This window comes from Dreissena polymorpha, chromosome 12, assembly GCF_020536995.1.
Source record: "Dreissena polymorpha isolate Duluth1 chromosome 12, UMN_Dpol_1.0, whole genome shotgun sequence".
NCBI classification, from domain to species: domain Eukaryota; kingdom Metazoa; phylum Mollusca; class Bivalvia; order Myida; family Dreissenidae; genus Dreissena; species Dreissena polymorpha.
Genome location: NC_068366.1, coordinates 39121322 through 39143796, shown reverse-complemented (window position 1 = coordinate 39143796; position 22475 = coordinate 39121322). Strand labels below are relative to the sequence as shown.

The 22475-nt window shown below is 34.4% G+C and overlaps 2 protein-coding genes across 3 annotated transcripts in view; one reads left to right on the top strand and one right to left on the bottom strand.

The window, feature by feature from the left end:
- The first annotated feature begins 2822 nt into the window (after window positions 1–2822).
- Window positions 2823–22475, top strand: part of LOC127852932 (tumor necrosis factor alpha-induced protein 3-like) — a 32389-nt gene continuing 12736 nt past the window's right edge. Inside the window, exon 1 of one of the 2 annotated variants that reach the window (XM_052387011.1) lies at window positions 2823–2880. The gene's annotated coding sequence lies outside the window, so the exon portion shown is untranslated. Of the gene's footprint in view, window positions 2881–12117; window positions 12242–22475 lie in introns of those variants that run through there. The other variant, XM_052387010.1, reaches the window with a different exon arrangement.
- Window positions 13469–20964, bottom strand: LOC127852933 (fatty-acid amide hydrolase 2-like). The gene is made up of 7 exons (XM_052387013.1): window positions 20742–20964; window positions 19847–20066; window positions 19298–19507; window positions 18220–18339; window positions 17445–17596; window positions 16337–16435; window positions 13469–15787 (listed from the first exon to the last, which is right to left on the bottom strand). Exons 1-7 carry the CDS (start codon window positions 20931–20933, stop codon window positions 15191–15193), a joined length of 1590 nt encoding a protein of 529 aa, XP_052242973.1. The 5' UTR covers window positions 20934–20964; the 3' UTR covers window positions 13469–15190.

Sequence of the window (22475 nt, the reverse complement as noted above, 5' to 3'; positions counted from 1 at the left end):
TATGAGGTAAATGAGCATCCAACATCGCAACAACAACAACAACATAGTAGTAGTAGTGACAGTAGTAGTAGTAGTAGTAGTAATAGTAGTAGTAGTAGAAATGGTAGAAGAAGTAGTATTAGTAGTAGTACTAGTAGCAGTAGTAGTTAGTAGTAGTAGTAGTAGTAGTAGTAGTAGTAGTAGTAGTAGTAGTAGTAGTAGTAGTAGTAGTAGTAGTAGTAGTAGTAGTAGTAGTAGTAGTAGTAGTAGTAGTAGTCGTAGTAGTAGCAGAAGCAGTAGAAGTAGTAGTGGTAGTAGAAGTAGTAGAAGTAGTAGTAGTAGTAGTAGTAGTAGTAGTAGTAGTAGTAGTAGTAGTAGTAGTAGTAGTAGTAGTAGTAGTAGTAGTAGTAGTAGTAGTAATAGTAGTAGTAGAAGTAGAAGCAGTAGAAGTAGTAGTAGTAGTAGAAGTAGTAGTAGTAGAAGTAGTAGTAGTAGTAGTAGTAGTAGTAGTAGTAGTAGTAGTAGTAGTAGAAGTAGTAGTAGTAGTAGTAGTAGTAGTAGTAGTAGTAGTAGTAGTAGTAGTAGTAGTAGTAGTAGTAGTAGTAGTAGTAGTAGTAGTAGTAGTAGTAGTAGTAGAAGTGGTAGAATTAGTAGTATAAGTAGTAGTACTAGTAGCAGTAGTAGTAGTAGTAGTAGTAGTAGTAGTAGTAGTAGTAGTAGTAGTAGTAGTAGTAGTAGTAGTAGTAGTAGTAGTAGAAGTAGTAGTAGTAGTAGTAGTAGTAGTAGTAGTAGTAGTAGTAGTAGTAGTAGTAGTAGTAGTAGTAGTAGTAATAGTAGTAGTAGTAGTAGTAGTAGTAGTAGTAGTAGTAGTAGTAGTAGTAGTAGTAGTAGTAGTAGTAGTAGTAGTAGTAGTAGTAGCAGTAGTAGTAGTAGTAGTAGTAGTAGAAGTAGTAGTAGTAGTAGTAGTAGTAGATGTAGAAGTTGTAGTAGTAGTAGTAGAAGTAGTAGTATTAATTGTTGTTGTTGTAGCTGCTGCTGCTGCTGTTGTTGTAACAGTTGTAGTAATTTAAGTAGTTATGATATATAAATAGTTATATCAAAGTTATAATAGTAGTTGTAGTAGTTGTAAGCATAATTGTAGTGGTAGTTGTAGTTGAAGTAGTAAAGGTAGTATTACAACTGGTTATAGTAGTAATCATAGCACCTTCTAATGAAAATACGCGATCAAAGGGAAACTACTCTATAGACAGAATCACCCTTACGCTGTTTATATGTAGATGTACTTCAAAAGGAACTTGTTCACCTTATGCTGCTATAGAATGTGTCAGGATGGCTGACCCCCTAAACACTTTCAAATGTTCGCTTTTATTTTCGTTCACGATTACTTATTTCATAGTTCTGTGACGTAACTGTAGTAAATTGCTTTCGCGAATTGCTTATTTTCGACGATCAAGTTGTTTCGTTAAACATGGAATAATAAATGGAGAAGTTAGATAACAAATGACACCAAGATGACATCTGCTCCAAAACATATTGTTCCTGATTCACACAAAATAAATTAAAAAAATAAAATAAACATGAAGCGGATACAATTATAATCCATGGGCCTGTTCAGATCTTGGCTTAAAGGCATGTTTTGTTCTTAATTCTGAGTGGCCCAGCTAAAGTGCGTTCAGTATTGCTCTAAAATGTCCTGAGTTCGAATCTCGCCGTGGCAATACACTAATCCAACTTTTTACTTGTTTTTTTTTAAATATTTTTTATGCAACGTTTTGTTTTTGTTAACCCATTTATGCCTAGTGGACTCTCCCATCCTTCTAAATTGGATCAATTTATTTCCAAAATTAGGGATGTCTAGTATATTTATTTCTATATTTAGAATATTTCTTACAGAAATTCCTTTTAGCAAACAGCGCAGACCCTGATGAGACGCCGCATCATGCGGCGTCTCATATGAGTCTACGCTGTTTGCCAAGGCCTTTTTTCTAGACGCTAGACATAAATGGATTAATTATACAGTATCTATCTGTTTATCTGACTTTAATTATTGTTTAAGTACCATGAGTAAAAAGTTTACACCCTGAACCGATATATAACCCGTTTTCGGGATAAAATGGCAATACTAGTATATAAAATAAAAAACGGGTCCGATCCGACCGATATATATATCACGATTTTTTACCAGAACAGAATAGGACAGGCATTTCATTTAGACCTATACATATGTGCATCGTATTAATACATACAGTATAGAAGTAAGTATTACCAGTGTTTTGGACGTGTTGACTACAACAAAAGAAGCAAATTATTTAATAGTTTAGAATTGCAAGCACTGTACAATCGTATCCATTTCAACAGGTAATTTTTTCCAGTAGATTCAGATTGAATAACTGAATTGCCCGTAGATATCCGTGACTAAATAACCAATTAATGGTGAAACCAAAAATACGCAATTAATAAATGCCGGTTGCCGCATCTGCGTGAGCCCTTTCCGATCCATTTAATTTGGTGTCGTGTTCTTTTGTCCCACGAACGAATAAGGAAATTTGGAGAGTTCAATCGCAATACGTTAAACGTCATTTGTTAACAAAAAAATCTACCAGAAGGACGGGACGAAGTTGTATGAAAGGAATAAAGCCGCTTGGAAAGAGGTTTGAAATAAATATAAAGCGATAATACAGCTTATTTGCTTAGGTAAAAATCTTAATAGATTACTCATCGCACAATTCCGTGTAAATGCAGCTTTAAACCTTAAACGACTATGCGATTGTCCTATATGTAGTCATCGTAAAAGGGGAGTAACCTAATGAGCAGTAGGAAACTACGTTGGAAATTGAAAGGGGAATCCCCATACTACACTATAGCGAATCAAAACAAGTGACTGTTGGATTTAAAAAAAGGGTATGTGATTTTATTTAGAATATGGCTAAATGTTCCAGTTATTGTAAATGTTATTAAATACCTTTATTAGATTATTAATACGGATTTAATACAGTACTAAACAGTAACAACCCATTCTTAAAATATCTCTATATAATAGCAAGCAACAACGTAACTTTTCTTTAGCATAATTTTAGTTTTTGTCATCAATAAAGCGATTATAAAACCCCTATATTCCACACCTATGACTAGAAAACAACAGAATAAATCAGTTTTGTAAACACGTTTGTGATTACAATATAAACAGCTGAATTGGTGTAATATACAATTATTTAAGTACTGTTTAACAAGTAAATTCAATCTTGTAAAGCGATATTATAGTAATATTATAGATTTCTCATTGTAATTCTCTTAACTTCTACAAGCGTAACGAATTTTATTGAATTTAAAAAATACTATTTGATATCATTTTCATATCATATTAATTTCAATATTTATATTACAATTATATTCATTGTTTGCATTCCCGACCTATTTAGGATATTATTTATACCAACAATATACATATACCGAAGTAAAATTAAAAACGTTTAGTTTATGACCATATCTCAAAAACACATCCGCATGTTTATGTGTATAAAAATACATTAGTCCCTAAAATAACATTAAGTCACTTTCCTACATTAGTACTTGATCTCACATCATTCTCCATCTTAAGAACATACATGAGCCACGTTCTGAGAAAACTGGGCATAATGCATGTGCGTACAGGCTAATCAGGGACGACACTTTCTACTTCAGTGACATTTTTCGTTAAAATGAAGTCTCTTCTTAGCAAATATCCAATTTTGGCGGAAAGTGTCGTGCCTGATTAGTCTGTGCGGACTGCACAGGCTAATCTGGGACTTTACGCCCATGCATTAAGCCCAGTTTTCTCAGAACGCGGCTCATACATTGTTATTCATTCTGTGTACACAACATTAAACGTCAATCATATACTGTAAAATTAACATTACGGAAGATATAAAAGGTCATTCAACATGAACGTGATATACCTAGCATGCTTCCTGATCTGTCGTGTTTACAGAAAGCTATACAACCCGGTAATATAGTTTGATTAAGTGAACTTTCACTTTGACCTTTATGTTTCTTTTTCCGTGAGGAATAGCCAGTAAAATAGAAAATGCTGCAGATTTGATTGATATGCACACATGATGTGTTGCTGTTGTGTTTTTTTTCTTCAAAATACAAATGTATGACGTTTGCAAAATATCACCAGATACATATACATGTACATGTATACGCAAACTTAGTTTATAAGCGAACTAATGAATGAAAAACACTAGCCAAAATTGCAATCATTAAGTGAAACTATTGACTAGAATGGCTTGCTGTGAAAAAGGATTGCAACAGTTTTGTGAAACATCAGTTAGAGCACACGCTTAGACCTTGTTCTTATACCTTTCATTTACAGAAATCTTAAAATTATGTATATCAATATTCAGTTGCATGGTACAAATCTGATAAAACGTAGTCAAATACAGGTTTGTTAATGTATTCTTCAAATCAGTTACTGTTATAAAATGTCATCTTGAAATGTTAAACATGTCAGCGAAGAATAATGTCTCATAAAATTTGAATCAATGCATATACCGTTCAACAAACAATAAATGTGTTGTTGTTAAAAAGCTGTCTTAGTTCTGTTAATTAACATTCTCTGGCTGTTATCAGCGAAATACTGATAATGAATTCATATAGATCCATGATCAATATACTGCTACATTGTAGTTTATTTCTCTAAGAGAACAGTACCTTATATAATTTATATCTTAATTTTGTTCAAGCGTATTTTAAGTCATGTATAAATTGAAACAATAAAAAAAACTAGTTTTTAAAGTGTATTTATGCTTTTATTAACCAGGTTCTAAACGAACTAAAAAAATCCTGTTTATAAGATTGCGGTTGGGTGGGCGGGAGGCCGGCGTAAAACTTGTGGATTCAGGTCAATAACTTAAGTTTGAATTTAACAATATAGATGACACTTTGGTTGTGGCAAAATTGTATTGCGACCTTGCTTGGGATTTCCTTTGGGGAGTTTTGGGTCAATGTCACTGCTTCACAAACTATACGAACAGTTACCGCTCTTGAGTTTTGGGCCAATGTCACTGCTTCACAAACTATAAGAACAGTTACCGCTCTTGAGTTTTGGGTCAATGTCACTGCTTCACAAACTATAAGAACAGTTACCGCTCTTGAGTTTTGGGTCAATGTCACTGCTTCTCAAACTATAAGAACAGTTACCGCTCTTGAGTTTTGGGTCAATGTCACTGCTTCTCAAACTATAAGAACAGTTACCGCTCTTCAGTTTTGGGTCAATGTCACTGCTTCTCAAACTATAAGAACAGTTACCGCTCTTGAGTTTTGGGTGAGATTGTTTGGATTTTTTTTTTAATTGTGTGTGTATGTACACCGTCTATCATCACCACCGGAAATAGATGACCAGCGAAGCGAAAGTAAACATCACGCAAGAGGTAGTGCTCGTGAAAAGAATTTTTCACCATTTTTATCGCGAACGTTTTCCAAAACCTGTGTGACAAATTAATAGTGGGCATATCAAACTTCTATCGTAAGTAGTTGGAGTTCTTTATTAATACATTCGAGTGTTGAAATAGATCAATCTCATTAGCTACCATAAGTTAAGTTCATTAGGACATCTTTTTCCTTGTGTCCGAGGAAAGTATTCTAATTTTGCCGAATCTTTCAATGGTGTGCAAAAACAATTACAAAAACTATCGTTTTTTGCAAGCTTCAACCCACAAATCAAGTTAGTATGCACATGTTTGGCTAAAATATAAAATTCGTTGTGTACGGCGAATAGAACCTGATGTGTACGGCGTATTGCACAATAGAATTAAATTGTGTACGGCTAATAGTTTTGAGTTTGTTAGGGAAAATAAATGAAAATTTCGCAAATACGTCACCATCTCGATATAAAACAAATCAATTTAATTATATTATTTACTCTGAGACCGTTTTATGGCCAAATTATACGTGTGGTGCATTGTTTATATTTAAAACAAGAATATCAGTGCAACTGATGGATGCTCCCCGATGATGCGCTTTGTCAATCTATGTGTTAATAACCACCTAAAAAAATATATTATTAGCCTCTGTGACCTTGACCTTGACCCCAGTGACCTCAAACCTCATCAAAAGGTAGAGGTCCATGCAAGGTACCAACATGCCAAATATGAAAGAGATCGGTAAAGTATTGAAGGTGCTATGAAAAACTGAAATAAACGTGTGACGGAAAAATCTATTATTAGCCTCGGTGACCATGACCTTGACCTCAGTAGTCGGTAAAGTATTGAAGGTGATATGAGAAACTGTAACAAAAGTGTGAATGAAAAATATATTATTTGCCTCTGTGACTTTGACCCCATTAACCTCAAACCACATCAAAAGAAAGAGGTCCACGCAAGGTACCTACATGCCAAATATGAAAGAGATCGGTAAAGTATTGAAGGTACTATGAAAAACTGTAAAATAAAAGTGTGACGGAAAATTCTATTATTAGCCTCGGTGACCTTGACCCCAGTGACCTCAAACCTCATCAAAAGGTAGAGGTCCATGCAAGGTACTTACATGCCAAGTATGAAAGAGATCGGTAAAGTATTGAAGGTGATATGAGAAACGGTAACAAAAGTGTGACGGAAAAAGTATATTATTGTTAGCCTCGGTGACCTTGACCTTGACCGAGTGACCTAAAACCTATGAAAGAGATCTGTAAAGTATTGAAGGTGCTATGAGAAATGGTAACAAAAGTGGGACGAAAAATGTATATTATTATTAGCCTCGGTGACCTTGACCTTGACCCAGTGACCTCAAACCTCATCAAAAGGTAGAGGTCAATGCAAGGTACCTACATGCCAAAAATGAAAGAGATCGGTAAAGTATTGAAGGTGCTATGAGAAACGGTAACAAAAGTGTGACGGAAGGAAGGAAGTACGGAAGGAGCTTCAAACTTGCAACTATATGCTCCCCGAAAATTTTGAATTACGGGCACCTGCTACATCGATCGAACATTGTGAAGTCCGTATTTTAGTTAAATACGACTCTAGTGTATTTCATTTTAGTCATGTTTTAAAATCAATATAAATCGATAAAATATTTACTTACAAGTGGATTCCAATCAGGATTTGATATACAACTCGTGTAATTTATTATTGGAACTCGGCTGACTTTTTGTTCACAGCGTTGTAGCGTTATACCGCAAACGCACATGGCGCCGCGATTGTTTAAATTTCAGCACATGTGCTGTGTTTGCGTATTACTGCGGGGATCAAAAACAAAGTTAAAAGTTTAGATTTATACATCATTAAAAAGGGAAAAGACTTGACTTTACAAATATATATTTATCTTCAAAAAATATTTTCTTACAATCATTTTAATTTGCAACAATTTTGGGGCATATTTTCTCTGTCACCAGTTTAGATAGTGCAATGATTAAAGTACATGTATATTTTTGTAGACCAATCAAATACGAGTCTAAAACATGTACAAATCATTAATATTCATGACAGTTATGTGACCTGGTTAAAAAGGAATAAACAAGTACGTGTCAAAAAAACGCGCCTAAAAATGAAAAGATGGCGATCTGTAAGATTAATAAGATAATCTGACTTAACTTCTGTTTTTGTTAAGGCAATATAAATGGATACTTTATTGAAACTTTATTCATTTGAATGCAATTTAAATGCTCATTAATGTCTACATAATTTCATTTAGATTCAAAATCTAATAATGAATAGTAATTAATTTTCTTAGATGACTATATATACTGATCCCGGAAAAGCACGAGTTTAGAAAAACCCACTAATCACCCCGGTACAAACAACGCTGGTACATTATATCAACCAATGATAGCTTCGTTTAAATAATAACAGTTGATACGGTGTGTGATTTGAAAGGATTATAAACGGGTCATGTTTATTTGTACCAGCAGATTAGTGGGTGTTTCCAAAAAGTTGCTTTTTCCGGTATACATATATTATTGGAAATTCCCCACTGACCATTTGATAAGCATCTTGCCTGCTGGGGTTGCAAACCGTATTCAAAATTCAATTTGCAGTGGCATATACGTCATTCTGATTTTTCCTCTTAAGCATAACTCTATATTGTGGATAGATTCTATTTTAAAAAGTGAAACAAGTGTAACGGTACGTGTTCCGGCAGTGTATGTTTGGAACATATATCAGAACGAGTTTTCGCCTGAAAATGGTATTTGCAGAGACGTAGATAACTACGTCTATGGTTTTGCAACCACTAAAAAAGCAGTTTACTGCATAGGCGTGGTAAAATAGGTTAAACATTCAAATGAATTAACATTCAAGGGACAGTTTTCACTATACTATGTATTTGATTATAATCAATTATCAGACTAGTGTTAAAATGCCAATACGCTGCAACTATTCGCCGTACATGACGTTAACTATTCACCAAACACTTTTGCCATAAACAACTATTCGCCGTACACTACAGTTATTTTATTTTTATAGATTTCTACGAACAATTATCAAACCAAGACCATAAATTGCGTTAAGATGGTATATATTGCCTATAAGAATATGAAATCAACTCCATACACGATGACAAACCATGTAATCATAAAAGAAAAGCTGTTTCTTCGAGAAGTACCAATTTCAAACCGGTACAAAGCAGTCATACATTTGTGTAAATAACGTTTCATCAATATGTATTGCAATATAGATACACATTTTAAACATATCAATCTTTCTGTAAGATGCCTAACACGCAATGGTTCTCCAAGAGAGAGTAATTATTCGATATTTTAGGTAAATACCCACTGCTCTCCATGGAGGGTTTGTTTACTTTAGCTTCACTGGTCATCATTTCCGCTGTTGATGATAGACGGTGATGTAGTTTACATAATGGAATACATTTGGATTGCATATTGATACAGTCATGTCGAGTTCACTGCTCCTTAAAAATATAGCAATCGTTCCCGGTGAATTGCTAGTACTTGAGTTTGAATGGAGATATTGCATTGAAATTGTTCATGTAAGCTGCATATATATGCAGACCTCATTTCGGATGACATTTCGGACGAGGTGGGTCGAGATAAAAGTCACAGTTTCTAAAAACATGTGTAAAAAAACTTTCTTTTCATTAGCTTAAGTTATTATGTTGACCTTGTTCTTCAACTGTGTGTGTTGGTCGCTTACAATTTACATGCAGACCTTGTTTGGGATTGCACAATTAATTAAATCACAATAGTAACTAAAACCTGGTTTCATTGCATTGCCGTGTCATCAATAAATTATATAAAATGGTTAAATTGTCCATTTTTAAGTATTATATGAAAGTGTTATCTGTCTTTCAGATAAAGCTTTATGTCTAATTAACTTGATTAATTTTGAAATATGTTCATATGCTATTAAAGCTCCATCCACTGAAGTCAGAATGTTTACATATTTAATTAAATATATATATATACACACCTTGTGTGTTTTAACTTAGTTTATGAGGAATGCCATATATTTTAGTGGTTATATCTGCAGTATTTTTTGTTATAGCGAGTTACAGGTTCGATTTAATATTATGAGATAATATATTACACCTTTTCATTTCGATGCCATTACCGGAAATGTATCGTGTTGTGAAACCGACCGTTTTCATTAACCTAAGTTTTCCTGCATATACTATCCTTGATCTTACACGCGTTTGCATTCTGGTATTGTCACAGGCATAGAGGAGTCTTTAACAACGCATAGATCATCATGATCATTATCATCATCATTAGTATTACTAGTATTACTAGTTATTATTATTATTATTATTATTATTATTATTCTATTATTTATTGTTACTATAAAGCACAAGTGTGGGCAAGCCGCAATATAATATAAGTCTACTTCGATTTTATTTGAGGATTTATTATGGCGTGTTAAAATGCACTAGTTTGGAATTGCTTTACAAGCAAGTTGATTAGATTTGATAGGACAAAGGTAAAGAGTGTTAAGTATGGGGACTTTTGTTGACAGGTTTACATGTTGCAATTCACGTATTGGAAACAAACTCTTTGTTATTTTTTACTGACGGGAATAATCTCAGATGAGTTGTGTGGCAAATATATATTGAGTACATTGAAGGGACTTTTGAAAGCACAAAAGTACGATGTTGAGATGTTCAATTACTTTAGTCAAAACTTCAGTATTTGCGAAACTGTTAAAACACGTACTAAGTAACGTTGAACATTTAACAACCGGACTTACATGTAAGTTTACGGGACATGTCACACTTTGGCAAAATGGCATAGATTCAAAAAAAAAATGTATACAATATATTCAATTAAGCAAAATAATTATCCTGACTAAAACAATGTTTATACTTATGTTCGTTGATAATTATTAATCGAAATCGTAAAATGGATACAGCGTTTGTAATGCTTTTCATCAATAATTTAGCGAAAACGTTAACTGTCGCATTTATTAAACCATTTTCTTTGGTAGTGGTTTATTTTACCAGTTCTTATTCTCATACTGCTGCCACGAAATGACAACTGCCTTACATGAATCAGAGGTAGGGGTAGAATGGCCGTGAAGATAATTTGTGTCTTGTTCTGCGAAAATTGTTCAAAATGCATGTGCGTAAAGTGTCGTCCCAGATAGGCCTGTGCAGTCCGCACTGGCTAATCAGGGACGACACTTTCCGCGTTAATTGGATTTTTACTAAGAAGGGACTTCATTTAAACGAAAAATGTCATAAAAGCGGAAAGTTTCGTCCCTGATTAGCCTGTGCGGACTACAAGGCTAATCTGGGACGACATTTTACGCACATGCATTATGCCCAGTTTTCTCAGAACACGACTCATTTATACTCATTTTCTTAACCCGCGTTGTGGCTTGTCTTGGGTTCGATCCTCGGTTTTGAATTCGTATTCCAACGCTCGACCAAATGGTCTTGCCGAAAATTGAGTACCCGTAAACCTTGCAGAAATTCTGTTATAAATACTACGCAGAATAGTTGCAATAATCCAACTCCCAGCTATTGGCCTTCCGGGTACATAAAAGCTCAGAGCATTCAAAAAGAACTACTACGCATAAAAACGATATATTGTCAAGTGTCCAACTGTGTGTCATTGATTCAAACAAACAAAGTACGCTTTACGTTTGGAAGCTTAAGACCACTTATGACGTTGAATCGTTATGAAAAGAAAGCTTCGTTTATGAATTAACATCATTTGAAATTGATAAAATTATAACGCGTTACAAACGCGAAACGACTTAATACATTTGGAATGATGTTTTCGTTAAATTTTGTTACACCACGTAGATCGCTGATATCAAGCATGAATTGACTGTACGTATATAAGAGCAAAGATGGCAATATACTTTGAATTCAAAGGACGCTGGTTCGAAACCCGCTTGTGACAATCTTGTTTTCTTTCTTGAATTATATAATAATCAAAACAATAATGAAATTATTTTATTAAAAATTGAGCTCTACGGTTCCGTTGTTAAAATCTAGCAATTTAAGGCATTTACTGATACACTTCAAATATGTCCACAATCTGAAGTCACGTCACATTAAATGCGTACCTTAAAAACTATATAAAACTGTTTATACATCAGACACCATTTGTCCATGTGTCCAGTTAATCATGTATAGTTTTATAAGCTATGGTTGAGTTTTATAATAAAGGGACTTGTTCAAAGATCTTGTCATTTTATGTAGTTCGTTATTAAAAAACTTTAAAAGTTAACCTTATTATTTAATAGCTCAACTGTATTACAAAAATAAAATTAAAGCAACAAAAACCCACATACCTCACCTGCACTTATCACTAACCTTTGGACACAAAAATATAGCCTTAACATTCTTACCATACGTGTTGTTGCACGAGGATCAGCATTTAATACTTTTTATAAGCAATATACGTAAGTCCTAAATTATAAAGAAAAGAACAGAAAAAATAAATTGTATTCAATCGTTTCGCGTGTGCACCGCTTTATAATTTTATCAATTTCTAATGCTGATAACGCAGAAACAAAAAAAGTGTCTTAAGTATGAGTCTATGTTTAATTATGTTCAATCTTTGACACAAAGTTGGAAAATTGTCATTTCGATCATCTGTGAATAAGTCCCTTTAATCACAATCATGGCTGTGTTGTCTATCGGCTGATATACTGATGTAATATCGAACAATTTAACCTGGGTTTCCATACAATGTGCAATACATTTGAAGGCATGTGATCACGCGCATAACTATCTAACACAATTATCGTATTATTTATTATTATCTGTTTTATGGATATGTATACTCGGAATTGTGGGTGGTTAAATCTGTGACCTAATCGCGGTAAGTCTATGAGTGTTACTCATGATTACTCATTATTTAGATTTTGAAAGCATTCCAGGATATAGTAATCTGTGACGGTTAAGAGGAGGGTGGATCCGGTGTACACCCCCACCCACCCACCATAAAATGTACAACATAGTTCAATTGGTACGTCTAACACTAACGGAAGAAAATGCAATTCGTTACCATTAATGTGCTCTTCAAACTATTTATATCATTTGTATTAACCATTGCTCCTGTTATTTCGTAAACAATATTCCGTGTATAAGGTTTACATAAAGTTCTGATCTACTAGTATGTTATCTTACATTTAATATAGCAGAGGTATATCTGCATTTACTTAATACTTCCGCTATCTCTCAATCAAAATCGTGTACCCGCGCCACATAAAGCATTTTGCTGGCTATACTAGTTTATCACATTGACACATGCTATGTCTAAATTTAATATATTTTATCGTTCTCTAAAGCATAAGATTTAATATTTTAATAACTTTATTTTGCCGATTTTGAAAAAGGGAATGTTTAGGTCCAAAACGACGCTATAAATATATCCAAAGACCTATAGATAACTATAGGTCTTTGATATATCTCTACTGAAAAATTGGTCTTGTTTTACCCTTGACATTTCAAAAGAATTCGATATTAATCGATTAATAGATAGTGGCGCGCCTGTAAAACGCGAGTAGAGAAGTATTTTTGTAATCTTAACTGGCGTTGCAAAATGTATCCGTTCAATGCATTGAGTATAATGGTATTCTTACGTTTTCCAAAAATATGCAAAGTTAAGCAACCATGCTTGAAAACTCAATCTGCGATACGAGGGACAGGCGTGAACACAATAAGGGAATGCATGAACACAATAAGGGAATGCATGAATACAATAAGGGCCCCTCGGGTAAGTGCAAGCAAGCAACTTTTTTGTACGTATCTTCGGTGTAGCCATTACGCTGCGTTTACATGCACGTAATGAATGATAATCAATTGTAAACGACGTCTTCAAGCTTCCGCAGCAAAAAACACGTTTTTTGCTCAATATAGGTATTTGTCATTTTAAACAAAATTCTTTGGAGGTTTATAATTAGGGTTGTGGTAAGCTGTTTTTTATATCTTTTAAATAAAAACTGTATTATATTCGTTCATATGAACATTTAAACTTAACCCACAATACGGCATACGTTTTTCATTTACAAACAAGATCTTCTAATAAATCAATAAATAAATAATCTACATTTTATGAAGTTTATTTGAATTATTTCTCACATACATCATAGGCCATACTTAACAACATTACAGAAAGAATGAACAGACTAGCAGCTAGCAGTTGAACACTTGCCGTTAAAATAAATGGAATGTACATTAGCGTGACGGTAGATTTCAATACAAATCTTGCTAATATCAGATATCAGGAACTAACGGCAATTAACAAAAAACAGTAGAAGCAACTTTATTTTGGTTTTAATGCACACATGTGGACTATAAATATGTTAAAGCGTTCGTACGACGACACATACTTTTAAAAAGGAGAAAACGTAATAAAATGTGATCCTATTTTGTCATCTCATAAGAATACAAACAGGAACAAACATTTTTTATTCAACTGGAAAATAAAGCACCTCAATGTTTCTTAAAAACACAAATATCATTTTTTCATCTTAATGTTTCTCAAAAAATAAAACAAGCTTTCATTTATCTTAAACACTTATTATTTATAGAATAAATAATTTTTTTTATTAAAACCAATGAAACAACAAGACTATTGCCAAGCAATATATGACCCCTATCGGCTCCACCATTGTCAGATTTTATATATATATATATTTGTTGCCATAGCAACCAGAATTCTTGACGTAGGAAGAAAAGGAAATAACGTGAATAATCTCCATATTGCCATCTGTTCGTGTTTCAAGTTTCATGAACAAATATGAAGAACTTTTAAAGTTATTGCAGGATCCAGAAAAGTGTGACAGACTGACTGACAGACGGACTGACGGACACACTGAGCGCAAACCATAAGTCCCCTCCGGTAAAACCGCTTGTGGACAATAAAGCATTTAATCACTTCAAAACAGGCACAGTTTTTAGTGACATGAGACAGTTTAACTTTATAACAATTACATACTGTATGTTATCTTTAATTGCACATGTTCTCTTTTGAAATATAAGCACAAACATTAAACAATAAAATTAATGCATAATACATCTTGATCCTTGTGTCTTTGGATTTTTTAAAAGGATCTTTTCACAGATTTTGGTATGTTTTTTAAAGTTTGTCATTAAATACTTTAAATTGATAAATGTAAACATCGAGACTAAGAGTTCTGTAAACAACAAAATATTTATTTAAAAAAGAAAGAAAAAGAAGGTTATCCACGCCCAGGTTCTATTCACTGACCCTATGAGTATAAGTCTAGCGCTTAAACCATTTTGCCAGGCATGCTGACATAGTATAAGATGTATATTACACCTTGTAAATGCAATCCTTGTTATGTCACAATATATCATGATAACAACAAAACGTTCCAAATAATACAATTGTTTCGCGTTTCTAGTGCTTTATTATTATCCTCAAAAGATGCTTATAATGGATATTTTAGAACATGGTTAATGTTCAGTATTAAAATTTCCTTGCAAAAATCATAACTACAACAAAAATTTGCAAATCTGAAACAATTTTTTTTCAACTTTGTCAATTTATCCAAACGTGAAAAGATCCCTTTAATGGCACGTGTGTATCACATTGAAAACATCAAGACTACAATCACAGATATTAAAAAGTTAAAGCTATAAAAGCAAAAACAAAAAATAATCACCAAAAATCAATACTTAATGATGCAAGTACACTATAACATTTACTTTACTACATGTAGTATCAAGTGACACAACAAAACAAGACATCAAAACAATTAATAAATAGCTTTTGATCTTGGAATGCAATCAATAGGATTTATTAGTCGAGCCCAGCACCAGGGTTTACCCACTCAGCAACCTTTGCTCTTGCCAACTCTTCAGCCACAGCAATGGACACTCGGTCATAATTCATGCCCGCCACAATCTGCATACCCATGGGAAGACCCTCTCGGCTCAACCCTAAGGGAATGGCCGTAACAGGCAGTCCCATCGTATTGAACAGCCCGGTGTACGCCCAATTAAATGGGTACAGCAATGGCTGGTTATGGTAGGGCGCAATCTTCGGATGGGTGGGGTAAATTAATACGGAATTTTCATCCAACAGGGTCGTAATCTCTTCCTCCATTTTGTCGAAGCTTTTGAGAGCCCGCTTATTGACATTTTCTAGCAAGTGGTCCCCCTTTTCAAATAACCCCAAAGCAATAGCCGGCAGTGTGTGCTTGGAACGACCCACCAGCCATAGTAGCAGCTCTTTCAATGGATTTACCTCCCCTTGGTCCCCTCTCATGTAATCGCAGAACGATTTGCCGCCGGATTTCGTCATTTTTGCTCCCCACATGTCTATGGCATATTTAAATTTAGATATTGACGTGTTCTTTACTGTCGCTCCTAATGATGTCTGGAGATAGTGTACAGCCTGCAAATACATAAATAGTTTCAAATTATTCTTTGTCTGTGTATTTTATGACTTACTCTTCAGTTCTTTTCAACTACTGAGGTAGTCAGAACACTGGTTAACCAAACATAATTTAACATAATTGCAGACTGCACAGGCTAATGTCTAGGACGACACTTAAGGTACATTCATTAACCCCCGATTTTACCAGAAGGAAGCTCAATTGGTCCAGTATTTTTTTATTTGGAAAAAAACGCCCATATTCAGAATAACCAAATGTGTCTTGTTCTGAGAAAACTGGGCATAATGCATGTGTGTAAAGTGTCGTCCAAGATTAGCCTGTGCAGTCTGAACAGGCTAATCAGGGACGACACTTTCCACTTAAACTCGATTTTCAGTAAAAAGGGACTTCTCTTAAACGAAAAATACCATTAAAGCGGAAAGTGTCGTCCCTGATTACAGTGATTAGCCTGTGCAGACTGCACAGGCTAATCTGGGACGACACTTTACGCACATGCATTTTTCCCAATTTTCACGGAACAGGACACAAATAATCAAACGGAAGCCTACCCTGGCTTGCGCCTGTTTCAGCTGTGGATCAACTCTGGACACAAGCAGCCCTCCCCCATCATCCTCTATGTTGTATATGGTCAGCTTGGTAACATCCACCTACCATGGAAAACAAGCAGTAAAAGTACGGAGTCATAAAATACAGGTGTTCAATCCAGTGTTGAGTCATGGAAAGTTTTAACTAGAGGCCCCATTTCTTGAGACCACAAAAATGTTAACAGCCCACCACCTTGAACTAGAGATTGTGCCAATAGTGACAAAGATCTTCAACTCCACATGAAATTTATAGGAAATTGATAAAAACAAAATGGACACAATTATACAACTGTCGTAAGAAAATCATTTGTAGTGCCTGGTGCAACTTGACTAACCATTGACCTTGGACTCCATTGTTTGTCAACAAACATTTCAAGAAAGTTTGGTGAAGATTCCATGAAAACTGATCCACTTAGCCGTCAGCCCAACCGCCTGCCAAAACCTTGATCATTCTAGCCATCCTTCTTGGTAAAAAACAACAACACTGTACATAGCAAATAGTACACTATGGTTTCCCATCCAAAATATTGTTTAAGTTATTTTGATTGATAAGTCAATATAAATCATGTGACCCCAATTTTGTGGCCAGTTTTGACCCTTGGGGCATGATGTGAACCCATTTATGCCTAGTGGACTCTCCCATCCTTCTAAATTGGATCAATTTATTTCCAAAATTAGGGATGTCTAGTATATTTATTTCTTTATTTAGAATATATCTTACAGAAAATCCTGTAAGCAAACAGTTCATCATGTGGCGTCTCATCTGGGTCTACGCTGTTTGACAAGGCCTTTTTTCTAGACGCTAGGCATAAATTGGTTAATACATTTTGTAGAAGAAACATTGCAAACATTACACCTGTGTGTCTTGTGAATTCAGAGGGAATGATTCTGTAAGTTATTGTGCTTTATAATTCTATATAACTTATTCTCTTTAGTGTTGGGTATTTAACTGATTTCGTTTTAAATCTTACATAATTCTTCTACAGTTACAATGAAGGTAGAACTGTGACAAAAATTATCAATCACGACTTCATACAAACCAAAGACATATGGGGCTTTTACTTAGCTTTACCTTCTCATCCAACTGTGCCTGTTTATTATTGGCTGACATGACTTTCAACATGGGCAAAAGGTCCTCAGCATACCTGCACATGGGCCCTGTACTCAGCAGGTCAACCTCTGACCCCGTTGCCATGGGAAACTGACCCTCGTTCGGGACCAGGCCTGCAAGAGCATACTCGTTGTGCAAATTTCATAAAAATAAGACTCTAGCTTGCTGACAAGACCTTGCAAAATATAACAAAAATGATCCTCCAGCTATGCCCAATGATGTTGCTGTTTTGCACTACAATACATAGTGAATGTACTTGGACAAAATATGATTTTTAAACTGAAACCTGGGAATAAATTATTTGAATTTAACCTGTCAGAGGTATAGCTGTACCTGAAGTGATTTAACTCCACAGTAATTCTAATGCATAGCATAACATGGTTTATTCCAATTTTGATTTGATTGATTCCAGCAAAAAGTACTAGATCTCAAATTCTCAATGAGATGGCATGTCATGGTAACAATACCACAACTATGAAAAATACTGGTGTTAACAATGATGTTGATTCTTCGAGTATATTGCTTTATTTGCTTTTTATTTGTTGTGTTTTTTTAAGACTTAGGATTTTAAAACCACAACAGCTATTTTAAACAATATCCCTGCAGATGCTGACTTTTAATCAATGTATCACACAAATTTTAAAGGTTGTTTTAGGCGCATAAGATTGTTATACCTAATTAAAATACTGTCAATTCATATAAGGGAAAATCAAATGTATAAATTGTTGTTAATTGCCTCTTGAAGATCTGTGCCCAAAGATACCACAGAAGAAGGCAGGCATCCGAATACTCCCGCCAATATCTGACCCCACTCCCAACACTGCGGCACCACTCGCTATGTTAGCAGCCTCTCCTCCTGTATACATGTAACATAAACACATCACAGGATTGTTAGATATGTCCCTTGCTCTGAGAAGACAGGCTTTAATGCTTGTGCGCAAAATTTCGTCTCAGATTAGCCTGTGCAGGCAGCACAGGCTAATCAGGACCAATTCTTTCCGACTAAATTGGACTTTTGCTTAGAAGAGACTCCTTTCAACAAATACCTGAAAAGCGGAACATGTGTTCCCTGATTAGCCTGTGCAGACTGCATTAAAAGCTGTTATCTAAGAGCAAGGCTCATGTCTTGATATAAAATGTTAACACGAAAAACATAAAACGATTGCTTTGAATTACTCGCTGAAATTTCTTTTTAATATGGATTTGAATAAAGCGAGTTGATACAGCTTTACATGGGTGCTACCTCTACACTACTCCTATACCTTTATTCCACCTGTTGATCAATATTGTACCTATATACAATTATAGATATTAAATATGCGTATACTTATAATATTCTTTCTGTTTATTGATATTCTACGTATATACATATATACTTCCTCTTAATTGAAAGCCACATATCAGTCCAAAAAAACAAGGTCAAATAAAACTTCCTCCTCACAGATCTAAACAGTAAACTTCCTCCATTAACCCACATAAGCAATTATTCAGCTAAATATAACAGCAGGCAACCAGTTCAAATAATAATATAGCAGATTGTTACTTCCTTCCAATTTTGTAAATAGATCTATGTGTAAAATTATAAATAATACAATTACAATACAGTCAGCATATTGATTCATAATCAATATTAAAATATTACCATATATTCAGTCATAAATGCCAGAAACCTGATAGATGCTCCCATCCTCAATTTTCCAGCTTCATTCATGCCTTCATTTTCCAATAAATCATATAATGATCTCAAATCAGTTGGCAGATTAATAAAACTCATAACAATTTTGTTGATTTCTACTTGTACTGTATTTCCTCACCTGAACTCCCGCCCACGATCCTGCTTGTATTATACGGATTGCTCGTGCGTCCATACACACGGTTTGCGGACTCGTACCACATACACAGCTCGCTGATATTTGTCATACAGAATGGTATGGCTCCCGCCCTCCTCAACCGCTCAACCACTGGACAGTCTTGTGTGCTTCTGTAGTCCTTACGCGATACCAAACCACTGCAGTTGGGCATGCCTGGAATACAAAATTGTTTCTCAAATGTATTGAAGTTTTACGATTACGACATAGTGCAATTAAATTTATTGAAATAAGCAGAAAAAAAAGTCTTCAATTTTTACTTTGTGTGAAAGTGAATGCATACAGTGTATTACCTAAAGAGCACATAACTATTAACTACGTCTCAAATTGATTTCTGACTAATAAAAATGACATAACTGACATGAAAATCTCTAAAACATACTTTAACCTAAAGAACAACTAACTGTCAATTAAATTGGTTTCTGATATTTATATAAAAAAAGTCATGAATGGCTTGACAATCAATAGTATGAACTTAACAACAATTGGAAATACCTTTAACAGCAAAGGCCTCCTTTACACTCAGTGGCACCCCAAGGAATGGCATGTTAGTTTCAGAAAACTCTTCAGCACTCGAATCTGCATCCAACTTTTTGTCTAGTTCTCTGGCCTCCACAATGGCATCCTCATAACGAGGTGCAACAACTGCATTCACAAGTCCCTGCACTCTCTGCACTCGTGCTATTGACGCTGACATAACATCCTCAGCTCTTAGCTGCAAAGGGTGCAAATGATTCAAAATAAAGATTAACTTTTCTTATTTAAAGTGGAGAAAACAAAGGTGCACGAAAAGATTTGTTTAAAGACCATTCATATAATAAAAAAGATGTCTTTGAAGCTCAACTATTTTTCAAGTTCTGCTTTAAAAGTAAAATGTTCATTTTCCATTAGTCAACTTAATGACCCCATTGATATATTTTAAGTTGGATATTTGTCAAAGTTACAATCGAATATGTAAACTAAAGACTGAAAATTTAGAATTTAAAAAAGGTAACTTATTCAATTTAAATACTCTTTAAAGTTATTAGAATTGACGTGTGACCCTCTGCAATAGTCTAGCTAATAATATTTGATGCCAAATTACCAGAAGCTATGACTGAGTTGACCATGACTAATGGAGGTGTAAATCAATTGTAGATAATAATGCAAGGTACTTAATCAATCAACAATCAACTTGAAAAACAAATAACCTCTGACCACCAAAGAATATACTGTGTCTACATGTTTTCATTGTTGCTACTAAGTACATGAATCGAAGTTATCTCTGTCTCAGGTATTAAGTGTTATGAATAAAGACATTTAAGATTCTGTATACATAAAACAATCCAGAATATTTCAATTACGTTGGAAATGAAGTGTTTAAAAAAAACAGGCTTAATATTACAAAGACCTCTCTGGAGCGTATTTTCCTTGCTATTTCTGTGGCACTTTTAAGCAAAACTTCATCCTCCACTGGTTGCACTGTTCTTACGGTCTTATCATACCATCTTGAGAACAGATAGTTAGTAAGTGGCACAAACACCCAGCCTAATAATGTCAATAACCAGGAAAATACTGTCTGGACATGTTTAGCCACAGCCATCTGCAAAAAGAACAAAATCAGTCAGTTTGTTATTTAGGAATAAGCACGCTGCCCATTAGAAAGTGTGGCTAACGCACGTCAAGTAATAAAATATGAATGTTAATGTTACATTAATAACCTTCCGTTATACATCTATAAAATTGTCAATGACCGATAAAACAAAGTTTAGTGTGTCTGCATTAATGAGAAAATTGACAAATGAAAAAGGGAAAAAAGGGTGAGACAGATTTTTAAAAGATGTGGCATAAAAATTGAAAGGGTAGGGGCCATATATTTTTAAAGGGTGGGCATAAGAATGGAAGGGGCCCAATGTCCACCCTGCTTAATCTAAGGCCTAACCAAAGTAGAATGTTTTTCACAACCACTGTAGAAAAAACAAGAGCACCGCCTTGCGGGTGCAGACCACTCATCTATTTTCTTTTTAAAGATGAAGGGACTCTCAATTTCAATTTGTATCTTATTTATATGTGAGTACGCCCTTATTTTTTTTTTTTAAATGAAATGAAAGATTCAAATATGTCCTATATATATTGTATCCATGTTTTAAATGTGTCTTATTTATAATATATGGTAAATAAAACGGATAACAAAGTTAATCAGTAAGTATTTTTTTATTCAACGGATTTGTTCAGGCAAAACATGAAATCAGTTAATTTGGCCGTGATTCCATTGTTCCAATACAATAGCCAGGTGCCTGTGTATTAAGCTGATAAGATATGGATCACCACAGCAGGTTGCTTATACACAGTGTATTCATTCAGGTCTGCTGGCGTTATGTTAGATGTCATTTTTATCAGTTTTTAATTATGTGTAATTTAGTTTGCATCTCTTCGCTTAACTCAATGCGCACTTAACAAAATTATAAAACATAACGCGTATAATTATATTTCGTTTTATAAATTACGTACACGTATAATATGTTGTTTTTTTTCTTGTGTTTTTCTCATCCAGAAAAAAAATAAAACATTGTTATATATAAAGCGCACTCGTAATTTGACCTTTAATTTCAAGCAATCAACAACTTCTTAAAGAATTTGTTTTCAAAGTTCAGAGGTAGCTCATTCATGCCCCTTTATTCTTTACCGTAGGCATAGCATTAATTTCTCAACTCAAAATTAATCCACCGTTTGCAAATATATGCCCCTGATGTTATTGTAAGCCAACAATAGGTGTCATTAACACCTCATTGTAGATACCACCTCTATAAAAACCAATTTACTAAAACCTCCACAGCATTTACTATATAAATCCAATTTACAGAATTTGTCATTTACCGAAACCTCCAGCACCCGGAACCACCCCCATTAGACATACAGTCAGTAAACCAGTTAAGAATAACCTGGCAAAAAACGTTAATTCTTTTGACCACAATAATTTCTTTCAGGATTTAGTGTCAATGTGAGAAGATGTAAAAATAAAGGCTAGAATTTATTTTGTTTTATAACAGGTTAGGGCAGACAGCATATCACCTAATGTATACCGGCTAGATTGAACTTTACCGGTACGCAGTTGTTTACCACTTTCGACAAAGCGGGGGTTTGG